Source organism: Passer montanus, unplaced genomic scaffold (genome assembly GCF_014805655.1).
Source record: "Passer montanus isolate IOZ18808 unplaced genomic scaffold, ASM1480565v1 scaffold11, whole genome shotgun sequence".
Classification (NCBI taxonomy): domain Eukaryota; kingdom Metazoa; phylum Chordata; class Aves; order Passeriformes; family Passeridae; genus Passer; species Passer montanus.
Genome location: NW_024357613.1, coordinates 18,114,694 through 18,133,253, shown reverse-complemented (window position 1 = coordinate 18,133,253; position 18,560 = coordinate 18,114,694). Strand labels below are relative to the sequence as shown.

General features: G+C 36.5%; 1 protein-coding gene across 3 annotated transcripts in view; it reads left to right on the top strand.

The window, feature by feature from the left end:
• FAM135A (family with sequence similarity 135 member A) overlaps window positions 1-18,560 on the top strand; it is a 79,131-nt gene that overhangs the window by 28,709 nt on the left and 31,862 nt on the right. For 2 of the 3 annotated variants that reach the window (XM_039727049.1, XM_039727041.1), the window contains exons 4-9: window positions 9,884-9,963; window positions 14,058-14,200; window positions 14,316-14,386; window positions 14,700-14,873; window positions 17,067-17,193; window positions 17,554-17,707. In XM_039727049.1, coding sequence (XP_039582983.1) covers window positions 9,884-9,963; window positions 14,058-14,200; window positions 14,316-14,386; window positions 14,700-14,873; window positions 17,067-17,193; window positions 17,554-17,707 — 749 coding nt within the window. Of the gene's footprint in view, window positions 1-9,883; window positions 9,964-14,057; window positions 14,201-14,315; window positions 14,387-14,699; window positions 14,874-17,066; window positions 17,194-17,553; window positions 17,708-18,560 lie in introns of those variants that run through there. The other variant, XM_039727058.1, reaches the window with a different exon arrangement.

Sequence of the window (18,560 nt, the reverse complement as noted above, 5' to 3'; positions counted from 1 at the left end):
AACAGGTTTAGCAGGTACTGTGTGTCTTCAGGGTATCCAGCTTGTGGAACCTGGCAATAGAAAAAGGGATTTGGCTACTTAGTGTGTTTGTTCTCCTGTAATTTGTTTCACTTACTTAAACTGGCATCAGAAGTTTAATTCTTGTGAGTGTACTAGATAGGGTAGGTCTTGGGAGATGGAGGATACTATTGCTATAGGAGGTGGCTCTCATGTCGAAAAGTCTGTTCAAGAACAGTAACTCTTCTTTTTTATGAAGGGGAAGGAAGTGGAGTGTTTGCTTTCCAATCTTGAATGTTCACTTTACTCTTTGACATTCATAAGCTTTTAGGATCATCGTAATTTAGAGAAACAGGTCTTAACTTATGCTGCTAACTTTGCATTACTTGCTTGAGACATTTTTCTGGTAATATTCTCTGAGGTTATTTCTTAAGATTTATGTTAATAATAAATGTATAAATGCAGTCTGCAGCCAGCAGTTCTGCTTCTCAGTGATTTTGGAGTTGAAACTCTTGAAGTTGAGGAAAAAAAATTTACCAGAAGTGGCAGTGCAATTTCATATTATTTCTGAGCGTGGAGCCCCACCACTACCTCAGCCTTTCTTAAGCCTCTGTTATGTCACTGAAGGGAACACTTTCTCCTCTGGCTCTGTGATCCTGCCTTCTGTTAATAGCCCCTACTGGGTTCTTCTTTTCACTTTTCAGGTGGATGAGCATGTTGTTTTGTTTTACCATAGAGTGGATGGAACATCAAAACTTATGTTTTGAAGCAGGACAAAAATATGTAAAAGAGGTTTTGGTCTGCAAAATGCTTCTACCTGGGGTAGGACTGGCTTAAGGTGATTTAAATGACTCATGAAAATGTGCCTTGCTTAAAGGAAAAATGACACTTCTAAATCTGAGAGATTACTTTTCTTTCTTAGTGTTCTAATAACATCTCAGAGCAGTATGTTATATTTGAAACTACATTGTTTCAATTTAAAAACTTAAATGACAGGAGCTAATGTGACTTCCATGAATGACACAGCTTACTACAGGGGAAAAGATGAAGATGTTGGTAAGGGATGAAACTGATGACCTACCTTTCTTTGATGCATCTTACATAAGATAGAGTAGTTCACATGGGCTCTTTTGTCATGATTTTTTGCAACAGTTTTCTTTATGGTACCTAATTTTCCCTTTGGTTAAATGTTTGCTATTTGCTATTAAAACAGACATTGCATTTCATTAAAATAAGGTGCAAAATGAATTGTAAGGCTTGTATACTTGTTTACTGACAGATGAGAGGAACAGAATTGCACCAGTGCAAAACTTACAACATTTGAAAGACTAGTGAATGCCAGAACATGAGTTGTCTTCTGGTCTCCCATCTGCTGTGTTTGCTAAACTTTGATTTCAAAATTAACATGTTGTGATATGACTTAGTAAAAACCAATGTCTGTTTGCAAGGGCTGAAGTTATGAAATTGTGACCCTGTATACTGGGAAAACCTGACATCCCCTGCTTTTCTCCCCAGAAAACTGAATAGTTCCAAGCCACAAAGTGGTTAAACAATGGTGATATATCATTTGCAAGGCTAGTATGCTGAATCAAAAAGTCAAACAAAAATACTTTCAAGCTAAATAAATATAGTTTAAAAATTGTTATAAGAGAATATGTGAAATCATTATTCTTGAAGATAAACTTTATGGGACTGTTGTACTTTAAAGATCTAAGGAAATTCAGTATGATTTCTTTTTCTCTTCACTAAGAAGAGGAAATAAAAGAGGAACTAAAGTTATAAACAGACTAATACAAGTTAACATATCTTTGATTAAATAAGAACTCATCTAGTACTGCATGTTTATGTGTCTCTTTAAAAAAGCAATACTAATTTGAGACTGTACTCTTTCAAGTTTTTTACTAGATGTTCATAACTACTGCAGGAATTCTGCCTGAGTGTGTCTTGTGGAAAGAACATGGTGAAAAGGCTTTTGTAATAATAAGGCAAAATCTCCCGTTGCCTGTACTTTCCTCTCTCCTGTTTTACGTATTTAATCCTGTTTCACATATTTAATCCTGTTTCATAACAAGCTGCTGTGACTTAGTTGAGGTATTAGTCTCTCAAATAACTCTCATCAAACTTTTGGTCTAATTACTATTTTGTTTATATATAAGACTAATTTTCAGAAATGTGTGCTCTAGGCATGTGAGGTACTTCAAAAAAGTAATTAACTTTCAAGGAAACTTTCTTTCAAATGAGTGAGAACCTCTTATCTATTTCCTGTAAGTTTGCCCATTGTGTTACTCATCTTAATAAAAGTCAGCTGGGAAATACATGGATTTTTCATTGAAGGGATTGCTAAAAGATTTTTAACATAGAGCATGAGAGTTTTCCTGTTGCTCAAGTATCTGAATTAGTTTCTCATATAAATCGCACAATTATAGCAGAGTGTAAATTATTAGAAGTACTTACTACAAAGTGATTGCAAGATACAAATCTTTTTGTGCATTCTGTACTTGTATTAAGTAATTCCGTGTCCAGATAAGCCCTGTAACTAGTTCAGTGTCCATTCTGTGGGCCCCAACTGGGTTTGGTGGGATTAAATTTTTATAGATGACTGCGCAAGTCTCCTGGTGAGGAACAAGTCTAACCAATTCTGGTTTTAATTTTGCACTTCAATAATCAACATTTTACTGCCTGTGCTTTATTCTGTGTTTCTCTGTTCTCTTATTTCTGTTCCATTGCACCAAATTTTACTTCCGTTCTGATTTTCCTCTTGGCCTAGATTGCCTTTATACAGAATGCTTAGGAGGTTGCAAAAAAATCTGGCAATGTTGTGGTAATGTTCAAGATAGAGTATTTGTGTTTCTTAATCATATGGAATGCTTTAAATGTTACAGGTGTACTCAGATTGCCTAGAAAAGTATGTTGGCATTTGTCACTAATGGCTTGTAACTGTGTGAAGTACTAAATATCTTTACTGCTTTTAAGGGGTTTTTTATAAATCCATTAAAGAATTAGGGATGTAGGGTCTCTCCAGTAGCAAGGGGCTTATCTTGTAGAACAGAGGGGTGTTGAACAGAAATAAACTAATATTTTTTTTCTCATTGTTGGATCCTTTCAGTATTTTGCTGACTCAACCTCTCGCTGCAGTGGCAGTTTATGGTAGTGCCCATTTGGTTCCCTGGAAAGAGGTGTGACCTGTGGGACACAGCTCTGCCAGGGTCAGCCTGACTCTGCCTCCATGGAACTGCTGTCCCCAGAGCTGCCTGTTCCTCTGGAGACTCGCTCTTCTGTCCTTTTTCCTTGCACTTCCTCATCTCACTGCCACATTCCATATTTGCAAAGCAGTGCATCATCTCCAGCTCTGTTTCCTCCTGCATCAAACAAGTCCTGCTTGCCTGAGCCACAGCTCACCTTGGAAAAAGGAGAAGTCTTAGTGGTTGTCTGCAGTGGAGGGTGTGTTTTTAATAGGGCCCTACACTCAGTAGATCCCAAGAGCTCTCCTGAGGCTTTGCATATACAGAGTCACAGCTGTTCTTCCATTTGGTGAACTGATAAATTTAGAATCTGCCCTGCAGGTGACCCAATGTGCATGTGAGTTTTACAGTCCACGACATTCAGTGCTTGCTCTTGTTAATGTGACTGAGCGCGTTTAAGTGTGCAGTGGGATTTAGGGAAGAGGAAGGCTCAGACTCTGCTGCACACGCTTCTGTCTTTCCTCTTCCTGGTGAGAGGAATAGCAAAAAAGTTTTTGTGGGAAAGGAACAGCAAAGAAGTTTTACCTCAATGATAAAGTGTTATGAAGCTTTTTCAGAATGTACACTTGCCTTGGAATGTCCTTTAGCTGACAAACTAAGTGGTTTTTCAAGTAAAGTCTTATGCAGCTATTGCCATAAATACTCACATGCTTTTTTAATGCATGAGGTTTGGGGGTTTTTTATTTTAATAATGGTTGTACTTTATGACTGTATTGGCATGCAATACTCCCTGTAGTTCCCATATAGGAGCATTAAAAAGTCAAATCACTATTACTTCATACATTTCTATTTTTGTCAGTAGCAAGATACATTCCAGTTATTGATAAACCTATTTCGTGCTCAGATTATAAATTACCATTTTCCACAAATGTGGTAAAAACTCCCTTACTTATGCCTATCTAAATGAAGTTTCTCCATAGTGGGGATAAAAAAAGGAAACCTATCAATTTTCCTGTGTGGGAAAGCATTTTCTGGCACATGCCAGATTTTTGAATATTCAAGGTTTTAATACAGCTTGATGAACAAAATTTAATCCTTTATACAGGATGGACAGTAGAGGTGTCCTCTGCCTGCAGGAGAGCAGTAATTCTAGCTATTTATTTCAGAACACCTTTTCTTACAAGGTCTGTAGTAAGGACACTAAGCTCCAGATATCCTTGTACTTTTTAATATCATGGTTATATATTTGCATGTAATGACATTGAGGACCAAATTACATAAACAGACATGAGCTGGCAAGTGCATATATTTACTGAAGAATGACTGCATAGACTGGGTTTGACAGAAATCACCTGGGTATTTTTAAGCTGTCCATTTCAGCTTTGCTTGTATGCTGTCTCAGTAGACATCTCAAATTTTTAAACTATCTCCCACATTGAAGCAAAAGCCAAGGTACCTTTTAGGGGATGGATATCAAACTGTTTCAGGATAAAGGTTTTAAGTGGTACAACTAGAGCAAGAGATCTGGTATTCATCCTAGACCTTATGTCTGTTGCCAAGATAAGTAGAGTAAATGCTGTAAGCATTTAGAGAAAGAGGGGTTGGCAAATTTTCAGAGGTGGTGTTGTAGGTCATCTTTTTTTTTTTTAAGTCAATGACATTTGAAATTTTATAGAAAGTAAAAAATGCTGCCTTTCAGAGAAGCAAGTAAATCAGCTGTTGAGAGGGATTTTGCCTGTGTAGGCTTAGGAAAACCCAGAGCTGAAATATGTTCTGTTCATAGGTGTGTCTGCAACTTGTTCTGTGTGCCAATTCCCAACCAGATGTGCTTTTTACTGTGTTGCCTTTCAGTCATCCATTTGGAAATTGCTGAACCCTGTTTTTCGGTTTTCCTTTAACTTCTGGGATCATAACTGATTCAGGCTGAAAGGGGTAGTAGCATATCATACAGTTCTGACCCTCTTCCTACTGAAAGGAGGGTCAGAACTTGATACAGACCATACTGCTTGGAGCACTGTCCCCTCATGTCTTGAAAGCTTCCATAAGGGAAGATTCCATAGCTTCTCTGTCCCAATGCTAAAGTAGCCTTAAGACTGTTTCAAGTTCCATTTACTCAGCCTCCCTCAAGAGCCTGTCCTTAAATCACGTCAACACCATGAACATCAAGCTGTAGCAAGCTGCTTGTTGTCTTGAGAAAATGGTTCTCAAGACTCATTCAAAATCTCTTCTTGGTGTAGTCAGACCTTCATCCAGCTGTGTTCCCTGCACTGCTTGTACTGCAGTGACTCCTGTTAAGACTCAGCTTCTTTAGCTGCCATTGTAGCCCAGCCTTTTAAAGTGACAAACACTAGCTGTATCATCTAAGATCACCCAAATGTATCTTGCTGAATTATCAGGTGCTGATTCTTAACATCGTGGCATAATCTGTCTGGGTAATTTAACAGTTAATGCATATCAGGCTCTTGCTCCTGAATAATTTTTTAGTGCATTTTCTGTCATACTGTAAATTAAAGTTCTTGGTGGTATTTCTGTTGGTTTATTCTCTGTTTAGTGAAATGCACTGTAATCTTGCTTGAGCCAATGCCACAAATGATAGTCTGGATATTGTTTTTTTTACGGGTGATTATTACAGTATACCACCTTTCAGAATACTATTAATTCTTTTCTTCAAAACAGAGTAGCTTTAAAGTGTCTTTGTCAAAATACTTCTGACTTCTTTGTTATCTTAAAAAATAAATGATAATGTGGCAGTTTCAGTTAATAATCCAAAAATGGCATGTTTTTTCATGTAATGCAGTCAAGACAGAGATTAAGGGAGAGATTGTAACTTTTTTTTCAAATTGTTCTTTAAAAAATGTTCACATAAAAAACACAGCTAGTCCATGCTTTCAGAACCCTAGCACTTTTCTGAAATCTGAATGCTGACTGCAAAGCTTGAGTTATTTTCTTTTTCCAGTATTTCTGCTCTGGAAAACAGTTTTACATAAAGTTTTATATGAACCTGAATCCCCTGTCTCTGTTACCACTACAGCATTTGTCTAGGTTGCTCTCAGAGTCAGGACTTGAAAAAGAACTGGACTGGTGCAGGATCAGTTTGATAATTCCCCTGTCATGTTCCTGAGACTTAGAGATGCCTGTTAGGGAAAATGTGCTGTACCAAGTTTGGGCATGTGAGTCTAACTGGCTTTGCTTCAGCACGGGCCGTGCTCTGAGATATTTGTACTGGGTCTCCCTTCCAGTGGGCTTCAGGAAAGCAGTGTGGTATAGACACACCGATGGACCCGAGCTGTTATGTCTGAAAAGTTCTAGTAACCTTGCAGATGTGTGATTAAGTCTGCCATGTTCCACCATTTGGAAGAAGCTGGGCTGGGGTTTGAAAGCATTGGTAGACTGAAGTTTACTTCATGGATTTGGGCACATTTGCTGCACCATCGGTTGTGTGATCTGTAGCATTGTTATCATATGGAATTTTCCACTACTCAGGATACCTTCATTCTCACATTACAATAGATAATGGAGAGTTGATACATGAGACAGTGGAAAGCTGATTGTATTCAGATCTTATTTATGGAGTGTTTTAAGGATATTTGGGATAATTGAATGTGATAGGTGAGTAACAAGTCCTTGATGCTGAATTGTTATGTGTAGGCCCAAGCAAATAGATCAGGTTTATGAGTCAGTTGTCTTGATGAGAACTAAACAATGTTTGTAGTACAGCCGGGAAATAATTGAAAGTGACTTGGTTTTGTTTTCGTTTTTTAATAGAAATGGAAGCATTGCAACACAAATTGATTAGTGTGTTGAACAAAAGATGGCAAGATGAGGAAGGCAGGGCTTGGGGAAAAGAGTGATGAAGCTTGGTGCATGTTTTTACATTACTTTTAAAATTTGCTATCAACTGAGAAATGTATATAATAACTTTTAAAAAGTATTTCCTTATTTACAAATTGCAAATGTAATACCTTTGTGAATCAAATATCCTGTTTCAGTATACTAGTTCTTCATTTGCTGATATATCCTTAATGTATACAGCATTTAAAGATGAACGACAGTGAATAATTCAGGTAAATACTGTGTAGGGGGCTGTCTTTCTTACTTAAATACCTTGGTGCAGTTAAATAATTTTGTCATCTATCTAGGCAAAAGATTTTGAATTAGTGTTTACATATTTGCCTGTAGCTGAACTCCTGCAAGATGTTATTATTCAGAGTAACAGGTGAATGTTTTATGTTCTAAACTGCTTAAAGTATAAATCTGCTGAAAATCTAAGCCACCAGTCTCAAACATGCAAACAAGACACCTTCATCTCCCCATGGAACCAAGTAAAAATATCAGGCAGGTAAAGAGTTTATTGAAGAAAAAGGATAGAATGATCTGCTCTTGATTAATTGCAAGCAAACAATAATAAGAAAGAAAGGATGTCCTAACAGCCTTTTGGTTTTACAAATTACATTTTAAGCATGAACAATTCTATTGATTGTTTTCTTTGAGGCACAAACTGCAAACAGTCACTTAATAGTATCTCGAGGGTGAATGAGCCTTATTGGATTAAGTAACAGGAATATCCCATTGCACCTTTTTTCTGTTCAATGCTCAAGTTTTTATTTTGCCTTGCCTTTCATTTTACCTTGTAACAGTCCTTATTTAGTAATCTATCCACATTTGATAAAGTTGTTAATGTAGTCAAATTTATGCTCTGCAGAGCTGTCACATGCTTCTAAACATCAGTTGAGAATGATGCAGATTTTGGATTTCTTAAATTCTAATAGAATGAAAGTTTGGTATAAATAGTTTGGTGGGCTAAAGCCAAGGTGAATTAAAATACGTAGCATATCTGAACTTACTGAGATGTGATGTTTTAATAGAAAACTGCAACAAAATATTTCATGTAAACCATAGAAATAATTTTACGTTATTTTAATACATGAAATAACAAGCAGTGTGCTTTACCGTGACAGGCTGGTCATTAGTATCATGGGAAGATGAAGCCAGTAGTGATAAGGAATCAGGCTGTTGATCAGTGTTTACTGTGGATCCAAAAATGACACTGTCAAGCTGGGGCTGGTGGAAAGTATCTCCTTGCTGAGGCTATTGTACATTATCATGTATCATGTTTCTTTAGTATAGGTGAAATGAGTCACTAATTGAATGATGAAAGTCTCATCTGACCCAGAAAAAAAGGAGTGCATCACTGTACTACACTGCATCCTCCTGGGTTACTGTTGAGAGGGCACTCTTTAATCTTCTCAATTCTGTATACTCTTGGAGAAGATAACAGTGAAATCTTAATGTTAATTCATACTTCTTTAACCCAATACAAAATTAATAAATTTACTATTTATTAATCACTTAGGGAGTGTATTTGGAATCATGTTTGACCTGTGGGTTTCTAAAAATGAAATATGTGACTAGTAGCTTGCAATAGGTTAAGTTTTGCTCTAGTTTTTAAGGGTAGGATTCATTTAATCTCTTATCTCTAACAATGTTACTGGTTCATTATAAAGCATTCTTTGATATATAAGTTTTGACGAGACTAAAGTTTACTTTTAATTTTGTGAAAGAATTAAATTAAGGGCTTTTTCTCTGGCTGATTGTTAGGCTAATACATAGTCACATCAGTCTAGATGGGGAGCTTCCGTTGAAGTGCTAGAAGCCAAAATCAGAAAACCACAAATATATTGGTTTGAATTTGGATTTTTGGGGCTGATGAAAACCATGACTGTGATTGGGTGTACCCTGAGTGTGAAATATGAAGGGTAAAAGTGTATTCCTAAGGACATTTAGGACCATGCTCCTGCCAAAAAAGGCGGGGTTTTCTTCCTCTCTGTACCTGTGTTTGTGCTGCCTTCCTTTCACTGGTCCTAGTGTTTTTGGAGCTGTGTTGTAGGTCACATCAGCTCACTGAGGAGCTGAAGCTAACTCCTCAAACAAAAATAAATTATCTGAAATGGGATGAGATGGTTAGAATGTGTCATCTAAGGGTATTTGTGGGTGCTTATGTTATGTAGAGGCTTCCATAAAATCAGTCTGGTGACAGTTAAGGATTTCTTTGATGAAAATCAAAGTTGGAAATGGTATGGAGCTGAATAAGATGAAAAATGGTTTAGAGATGGGGTAGAGACTCCAAGGACTTGTGTTGGGGTTTTTCTCAATAGCATGAAGGTACTGTCATGTTTTGCCTAGTGTGACCCTTTATTTGCACTTTTGCATAGCTGGTGGCTACAAACCATACAGAGTGTGTCTGGTAAGCGGTGTGTTTTCAGGGGATCCTGGAGGGGGGAGTTTTACAAACTGCAGTTTCACCTCCTTCAGTGTCAGAACTGATTGTAGCAGTCCTGTAGATGTGCTACATGGCAGGTCCTTCTGAGATGCCTGTAGTGTAGGTGATAATCCTGATTTTTCATTCATACCAGTTTCCCAGTGTAATTTACTGCAGATCTTTACAAGATTTGCCCCAGCTCTGTGGGGTATGGAAAATGTAGTGTTGGGACTTTTTATTCATGTTTGACTACTACTTTGGTTGATAATTTAAAAAAGTAAAATATAACAAGATAAGGGTCAAGTAAGATAGTATTAAGCTTTGTAGACTTCCTTGATCTGTTCTTCTTTCCCATTATCCATTATTGCCTTTGTCAATATATCTGTATATGGTAAATGAGATGTACTGTAGCACATCTGTTGCAAATCACTGTTTTTTGCTTTAGCTTTTACCAGATTCGTGCATCTATGAAAATTCCTCCAAGAATTCCACATATATTGGAAGCTAGTTTGTTACATGGATCTGGTAAGTGTAAAGACTTTTCAGTAAATTAGGTCATTATCTTGCCTTGCTAATTGAGGAATTGCACTTTTTGTTGTATATTTTTATAACTAATACAGAAATGTTTTTAATTTTGTTACTAACACAATGCAAATATATCTTGTTCTTAACAACAGGACTTAAAAGTTGATTACAGAATTTGTGTTACTGTTTTTCATCTGCTGATTGTCTCTGCTGGTAGCAAAACATGGTGATTCCTTTATGAGTGTCCTCTGGTTTTTTCCATTGATCAGCTCAGTCTCCTCCATATCTCAGGCTAAGATGACCAAGGGCAGATCTAAGTAGATATCTGAAAGCAATAGAGAATTTCAGATACTGACATTTACACAGATTGATAAGCCCATTCTTTTTCTGAAAATAAAGCTTTGAAAGGATGCTGTTTTCAAATTTACTCTGTTGTTCTCTAGGGGTACACTTGACAATTGATTTAACCTCCCATATCTTTTTTCCTTTTTAAACCTGTCATTCACTTTTGATTTCTATGTCCATGAAAACTAAATCCAGAGAAACCTCTTGGGGCTCACCCAGTTCTGTGTAGGGCATACCTTCAGCATGGTAAAAATGTGAAAAACAAAAAGTTAATTAAGTTTTCAAATGTTACATGGAATTACGGGAGTTTCAAGGAAGAAAAACCTAATACAATCTGAGAAAATGTAGCTGAATACAGTCTGATAGGATGTAACTGAAACTGAATGTTTGAGGCTATTTTGAAAGTAGCTCTGAGTACAGCAACAATGTAGATACTGGGTTTTGGTCAAGCTTCATAAATATTTCTTGGATTTGTGTGAGATAATTGAATAGTTCTGATGAGCCCATATTACTCCACTTCAAATGCAAAGTTTAATGTAGTTTAGAATTTAGGTCTGGTAAACATCCTTTAGTAAAATACAGTTTTTGAGAAGTGACACTGAATAATATGATTGATATTGTGGGGGGAAAAAGTTTTTTTTCCATTTTATGGTATATTTTTGAGTGGTCTTAAGTTGTTTTTTCAGAAAGATACAGTCTTGTTAGTAAATTGTGACATATGTGTTACCTCTTGTGTCTTGTTACTAGGCATAAAGGGTATAAAGATTAAGACTGAAGTTTGATGTGAGTTTAGATCAGCAGTTCTGACAAATCAAAAAAGCCAGTGTGATTCCCCCTGGCCACTCTGTCTTACCTTCATATTGCTCTGTGTTGTTGGCACAAGTGTCTGATTTGGTCTGGGAACTCAGCTGAGGAACTCATTTAGCTGACAAGCAGCCGTTTTACAAGAAACCTAAACCCCTTCAAACCCAAAAACTGGGGCCCTTTTTTAATCAGTTTCTGAGTTTTGTTTTTCAGATAGTTATGATAATGTTTGTCCCACAACAAAGGAGAAGGAAGGGTACAGGCTGGTCAGTGAAAGGAGGTTAGTTTGTCCTTCTTGTGGACATGGTAGTGCTTGCCAAGAATGTCTGCTTTTCATTTCCATTTAGCCACTTGCTTGATTTAGCAGAGCTGGATGCTGTAGGCTCAGATGCAGCCCTCCTGCTCTAGGAGGAGGAATAGCTGACAGCAATTCCTGAGACTGCTGCTGTGTGTAGAAAATAGCTGCTATTGGTCTCAGCATAGAGTAGCACAGTGCTGATTCACTGTGTGAAAATGTTGCTCGCTGACCACAGAGGAGGTTGGTCAGGATCCCCACTCTTGAGAATGGTGTCCTGTATTGATCAGGTGCTTCTTTCTGTACATTCCTCTCCTTTCAGTCTTTCTCACATTTGCCTATTCTAAATCCTTTTCACTTCATCATGTCATGATTTTCCCACTCCTCTCCAAGTAATTTGGCCTATTTCTGGCTCTCCCTGGACTCTGCACAAGTTATCTGCAGTTTCCTTACTTTGGCTGTGTTATCCCCTCTCCTACAGACTGTTTGTTTGATCTCTCTCCTCCTTTTATTTTCCCAAGTCATATACACAGTCATAAGTTTTTCCTCTTTTTCCAGTTCATTTTTATCTCCTTTCACTCCTTGTCCACCTCTTCATGCAGTCCTTCATTAATTTAAATAAGTATTTTTTTCTGTTTCTATTTCCCACATCTTTTAGTAGCTCATGAGAACTGCTTGGAACACAGCATGAGTGTCATTACAGATATGATAAGGCAATTCACTTGCTTTAGCTCCAGTCTTGTGAAGGTCTTTTATTATTCTTGTAATTTGAAGGAAGGTGTAGTTGTGCTGTAGAAAATGAAAAGAAAAACATATGTATTTTTAGCCTTTATGAGGTTGTTTCACATTTGAGGATGTTATGAATTCCTCCTTCTCTTAAAAATTCATGGCTGGTTTTCAGAGAAAAAAAGGGGGAGGAAAAAACAGCAAAGGCAGAGTAGGAAGGAATGAGGTGTCTGGTTTTATGGTGCAAGAGTAAATTATCTTGTAAAAAAAAAGATATATATATATATGCAAGAGTAATAAATATGTAAGAGTAAATAGGTCATTTATATGCAAGAGTAAAATAATCCCACCTTTTTTTCTCCTCTCTTCTGGAAATGGCCTTTTGTGTGGATAGAATCTTAGGAATTGTCCTGGCCAGTCAGTGCATCATTGGTTTAAAAGACAGCAGTTCTGCCTTGACGACCCCACACTTGTGAGACCTTGCTCCCCATGTGGAAGAGGCTCAGCCTGTTCCTGACTCAGCTTTTGCTCTGCAGCTCCTCTCCCTCTTCTGGGGGTGCCGGTTTGTGTTCCGCTGAGGTCAGCAGAGCTGGGGCTGTAACTCAGGGTTGGACACTGCTGAGGAAGTGGGGCCTCAGCCATTTGTCTCCATTACTTCTTTTGTTTCAGACAGGAGTGGGAGATCCCTTTTGCTGATGCTGTGCAGTTATATCAGATTATGTGCCAAGTGAAACCATACCTGCTCTGCCCTTCAGCTGTAGCAGATGACACAGATGGATGTAAGCTGAAAGTGGCATTATTCATAGGGGAATTACACTGTAATGATTCAGCCTTTGTAAGCACTTTGTCCAGGACACCTAAACTGATGATATGTATGAAAACACTTCAGCAAAACCCAGTATTTGTACATTTCTGAAGAGAAGTTGAATTAAGATGTTACTAAGAGTGGGAATGTTTGCCAAGGGCAGTAATATTCTATCAGAGGCCCCAAAGCTGTAGACTGCAAACTGCAGATTTTTTTTTTTTCCTCCTGTGGATTCCTTTGAAGTAATTTATTAAGAACAACCAAAACAATTTTTAAAAATCTTTTACACCTTCATTTACATGATTTCCAAGACATTTTGTCTTGGAAGACATTGATGTTATTGAGCCATTTTTTAAGAGGGGTTATAAGTGTCAGTATTTCTGTTACTTCTGTTCTTCCAAGTTCCAACTTCTTTTACGTTTCTTCATAGTACCTATTGTGATACTTCCTGCGATAATCCTTTGCTGTTATGCTAAGTATTTCCTCAATGACTGTTTTAAATCATTCTCTTTCTCATTTCTTCTGCAAATCTTTTAACTCTTTTTTTTTTCCAGCAAAAGATTCCCCAACTATTTATCACATTTTTCTGAACTCTTTGTGATGAGTAGCGTTTGAAGTGTCATATTCCATGTGCAGTGCCAGGTTCAAGTGATAGGCTTGGAATTAGTTTGGCCTGAGTAAGATGCAAAGATCTTAAAAAGAAAGAACAAACAATCTCTGTTCTTGATTGATTCAGTGGACTGGTATATGTCATTTAACCTCTTTGCCTCATCTGTAGGTAATTTTGTTTTCAGTGTGGTTAAAGCCTGCAAATTAACATGAATGCTAGATGAAACAAGACAGAATTCAGCATTTTATTGCAATTTTTGATGTCTAGAATGTCTTCACTTTGTAGCAAAGCAAAAATCCTTGAGAATTTATTAAAAGCAAATTATATTAAAATATTGACAGTGTTTCTTTGAAACAAAATGTACTTCATCAGTTGCTTAGTGAAAAGAAAACCACACTACTGATTTTCTTACAGTTTTAATAGTAATCAAGAAACTGATGGAAATGATAGTTCCGCTTACTAGCTGCTCTGAGTTTTCCAATTATATTAATACTTGTTTCTCTCTTCAGGTGCAACAGATCTTGCCTTTCCTGCTTCAGTCCATGACAATATAGTTTGCAGTAAAACATTTCAGATTCTTTACAAAAATGAGGAAGTTTCTGTGAATGATGTGATGATTTTCAAAATAAAAATGCTGTTAGATGAGAGAAAGGTAATCTGCTGTTCAAATTTACTATATTTGGATAATTTAGGCTTTGTTATATACAATTTGAATTAGTAAAAATAAGGGACCTGAAAGATTTCATGCTTCTACAATTTCTTTGTAGATTGAGGAGTCGCTTAATGAAATGAATTTTCTGCTAACATTAGATTTACACTTCACGGATACAGACTACTCGTAAGTTTAAATATAGAAGATTTTGTTAAAGCAAGAATATATGTTAACTCCTTAATCTGTTTAAATCTGTATTATTTATAGGTGTAGTGTGTTCACATTAGACATAAATGGTGGTAAAAAGGAAATCTAATGCTGAAGTCTTTTAAGATTTCATAACTGGTTTGTCTCATTCTATTTTTTTTTCTCTGGGGGAGATGCCATTGTGTTCCAAAGTATGGACTTATGATAAATTGCTGTTTGAGTCAGTTATTAATAACTTGCACTCTAAATATGATTGATCTAATTGTATGTTGTTCTGTTGATTTCTTTTTAGACCAGATGACCTGAGCACACTACAGCCAATTAGTAGCCGAACTTTAAAGTTGCACTTTAACCTACACCAGGGCCTTCATCATTACGTCAATGTTATGTTTGATTACTTCCACCTCTCTGTCATATCGGTTATAGTCCACGCTTCTTTGGTTGCTCTGCATCAGCCATTGATAAGGTAATCTCTCGCTAATAAAATGCACATAAATTCTTGAATGTCCAAATGGAAATGTTACAAAACCAGAATAATTAGGAAGAAGTTAAATCTATCTACAGTATTTTTTTCTATGATGATTTTGAAATTCAGGGCACAGATGGATGATAAACCTTTTGTTTTTAAAATAATCTGAAACAATTTTTGAGGGTTTTTTAAATTAGAAATAAGAGCATGTAGTGTAGAAGAGAGAGAATGCCCAAGGCCAGAGAAGTGGAGAAATGTATAAATATCTGTATTTGTATGTGTATATTTATATGTATAAATATTTATGAATTTTTTTAATCGGGAAGATCTGCACACTGTACACAGTGACTGAAATAGCTGCTGTTATTACAAATAGGGTGCCTTCTGTTAACTATCTTCACAGTTTTCAGTTACTACTGGAATGGTAGTGATGTCTGCAAATGATACATTTACCATTTTATTCAGTAAATGGAACTGGAGAATTAACTTTTCTCTTTAAAAAAGATTTTGGCTATTTTTTGCTGGAGCCTTTTAATTTCATCTACTTGTGTCAACCTTTACAATCTCTATTTATTTTGCATCTCTCTCTGTGTGAAAAAGGGCTGTACAGTCAGTTACACATGTGAAGTATTCTTTGCACTCCTTTTTTTAGCATATCTATCTTTTCCTTCTTTCATGGTCTCCAAATACTCCATGCTACTGCCCTCAAGTTTCTTTATGTTCAAGTCCAGTCTGTGCCATAAATGCCCAGACCTCTAGCTTCAGGTATTCCCACTCCTTGTGCCAGTCTTCACATCATGGAAAGCACTATCTGTGTGTATGTTAGAAGCTGTTCTGTGCTGTAGGGCTGTGCTGCTCTGGAGGATTCAGCTGACTTTCACAGGTTTTTTTGTCCTTTATTTCCCCCTGCAAGTTGGTTTGAATTACTTTGGTGACATGTTTTAGGCATAGTTATATAGTAGATGAACTAACACATCTGAAGAGATGGCACAACCTTATTTGAGAGAAAAACAAGTACTGAGAAGGTGGGAATTGTTGTTGAAGACATAATCTGATAAATGCACTTAAATGCACTTTTTCATGCACTTAAAGTAGCATCATGTATGTAAAATGTACATGATCACACTGTCCCCACAAGTGACATTCAGACATTTAACCTATATTGATCATTTGTTGTCAGAAAATGAGAAACAGGTTTTGATACTAATTTTTATTCAGAAATGTATTTGTCCCTACTGATATTTTTAAAAAGTTTCAGTAAATCTGAGGGGTTTTCTATGCAATTTCTTTCAGTTTCTGGCTTTGACAGCATATTCTATGCTGCTTTTGTTATCTTGAGAGTAGGGTGTTATTGTGTCCACAAAATTGTTTTAAGTATTCAAGTTGTGCTTATGATGGGGAGAGAAAATGGAAATTTACAGTGTTTTATTTCAGCTGAGCTCCCCCATGTAGCAAATACTTGATGGTTGCTGTATCCATATCTGGCTCACTTTTCTGAAACACTTCTTTCTGAAAAATTTTGAGAATTGCAGATGTCATTCCTCTTTGTCCTTTGGGCTTTCACAGGTGACAGTTGAATCATCTGTTTGGATCATGCTCACATTATTGACACCTCTTCCTTTCCTAGGGGTGGTCACTTTTTGAGGGTTTTCTTCTTCTGAGTAGCATTCAGATTCACCTTCTGTTGGAACAACCAGTGTTAACACTTCCCTTGAAAGAAAAGATGATTCTACTTGGGTACAGTCCTGGACTCCTGTAAAATCTACACTTTTCTTTAACCTGTAATTGCTTCTTTCTGCCTGTTATCTAACAGTCCCCACTTTCTGCATTCATTCATTTTTCATTCATCTTTCCTAGTTATTGTCACAAGACTACTGTTGCAGGATGCTCTGTTCTTCCAGGAGTTCAGGATAGGATCTCCTCCTCAGCAGGCAGAGGTCAGGCATCCTTTAGGAAAACAGCAGTATCAGTTTGTGTAACAGCTTTGACCTTCTTGCTACTGCTTCGCATTTTAAGAGGTTACGTCTTCACAGCAAAATCCACAAAAAATGAATACTTTATATCTGTCATAGTTCAAAATTTATCTTTCTGGCATAATCTTTCAGGAATGTTGTTTAAATTAATTGAAGTTTGCATTGGAAGTAATGAACACACTGTTCAGATTATCAGTTCATTTTGTGCTTTTTGCAGTTTTCCTCGCCCAGTGAAGAATACGTGGTTGAACAGGAATGCACCAGCACAAAACAGGGACTCTGTGATTCCTTCTCTTGAAAGTGTGGTCTTTGGCAATAACTACACAAAACAATTATCAGCAGACGTAAGATTAAATATCAGTTTAAAATTTTATTTGTATTCTGTGGGAAGGTGTGAATTTTATATTTTCTGCAGGAATATTAATTGAAAAAGAATGAATTTTGTTACAGTTGTTTTGGGGTGGCATGTGAAAAGGGAAATGAGAAAAAATTGTTCCAAAAGACTGTGTTAACTGCTTCAGGAATGTACATATGGGAAGCTTAAAATATTAAGTGTTTGACCTCCTTTTTTAATGTCTCGCAATCCATTGAAAATCACAAAAATCAAGTTTGTGAAAAGAGGCAATTGCTTATCTTTTTAGTCATTCTGCTAAGACTTCATTTATTATACAAAATTAATATGTGCCGTTTCTTTTTTATTCTAGGGTTGCAGTTTTGTTGTTTCAGAGTCTTTCCTCAGCCATGCTTATAATTTCCACTACACACTTTGTGCCACTTTGCTGCTTGCTTTCAAAGGGTTACATAGATATTTCATTACAATAACTAAGGATCTCCCCTCTTCTCACCGAATAGAACTGGGTATGTTCAATTTCATAAAACTTATCACTTTCTTGTGAATGCTTATAAGACCTCTTCTAGATTAAACTGTCATCGATGGCATATCTCTTGCATCTAAAATGTTTTTTGCTTAAACTGATCTGAAATTTAATAACTGAAGAAAAACAAAGGAACAAGTACTATCTCATCTCTAATATAATAAGAATATGACAGCCTTAATCTATGGAAATACATTTTTTCCTTCTTGGTCTTGATTTACTCTTTTTTCAAATTACTGTGTTTAGTAGTAAGAAAGTTAGAGAAGCTCCTAGTCCAAGTAGCACACTGCACTTTGTTTCTTGTAAGGAAACATTGCATATTTGTACAAAAATCTAAATTCTGTAAGCTTTGAGGAGCATATTTCACTGAAAACTTACATGAAAAAAGACCTACAAGAAAAAATTGCCGCTGTCTTAGTTTGTAGTTTAACTTTTTAAAAAGACTTAGTTGCCATGAAGACTGCTAGCTAACTGCAAATGTATTCCATGTAATGTATGGAAATGTACATGTACATTCCTTTTCTGTAGCATGAAGATATATTAGAGAGCCTAACCTTGATTTGTGAACTAGAAGAGCAGTGGAAGTAAGACAGGATAATACACCGGCATCGTAAACAACGATTTAGACTTTTTCCTCAGAAACCATATACTTTTTTTTAGTTGTGTTCTGCTAAAGAAGAAAAAGATCATTTGGCATTTATATGGATTGTAGACAATACTTACTGATTTTTGTATTGTTTAATTTTCTCAGTGTCAAAACTAAGCACAGTGAAACAGTAAGGTTGGTGCTTGAGATATAAAAAATATTTTTAAAATGTGATGTGGTCAGTTAGTGA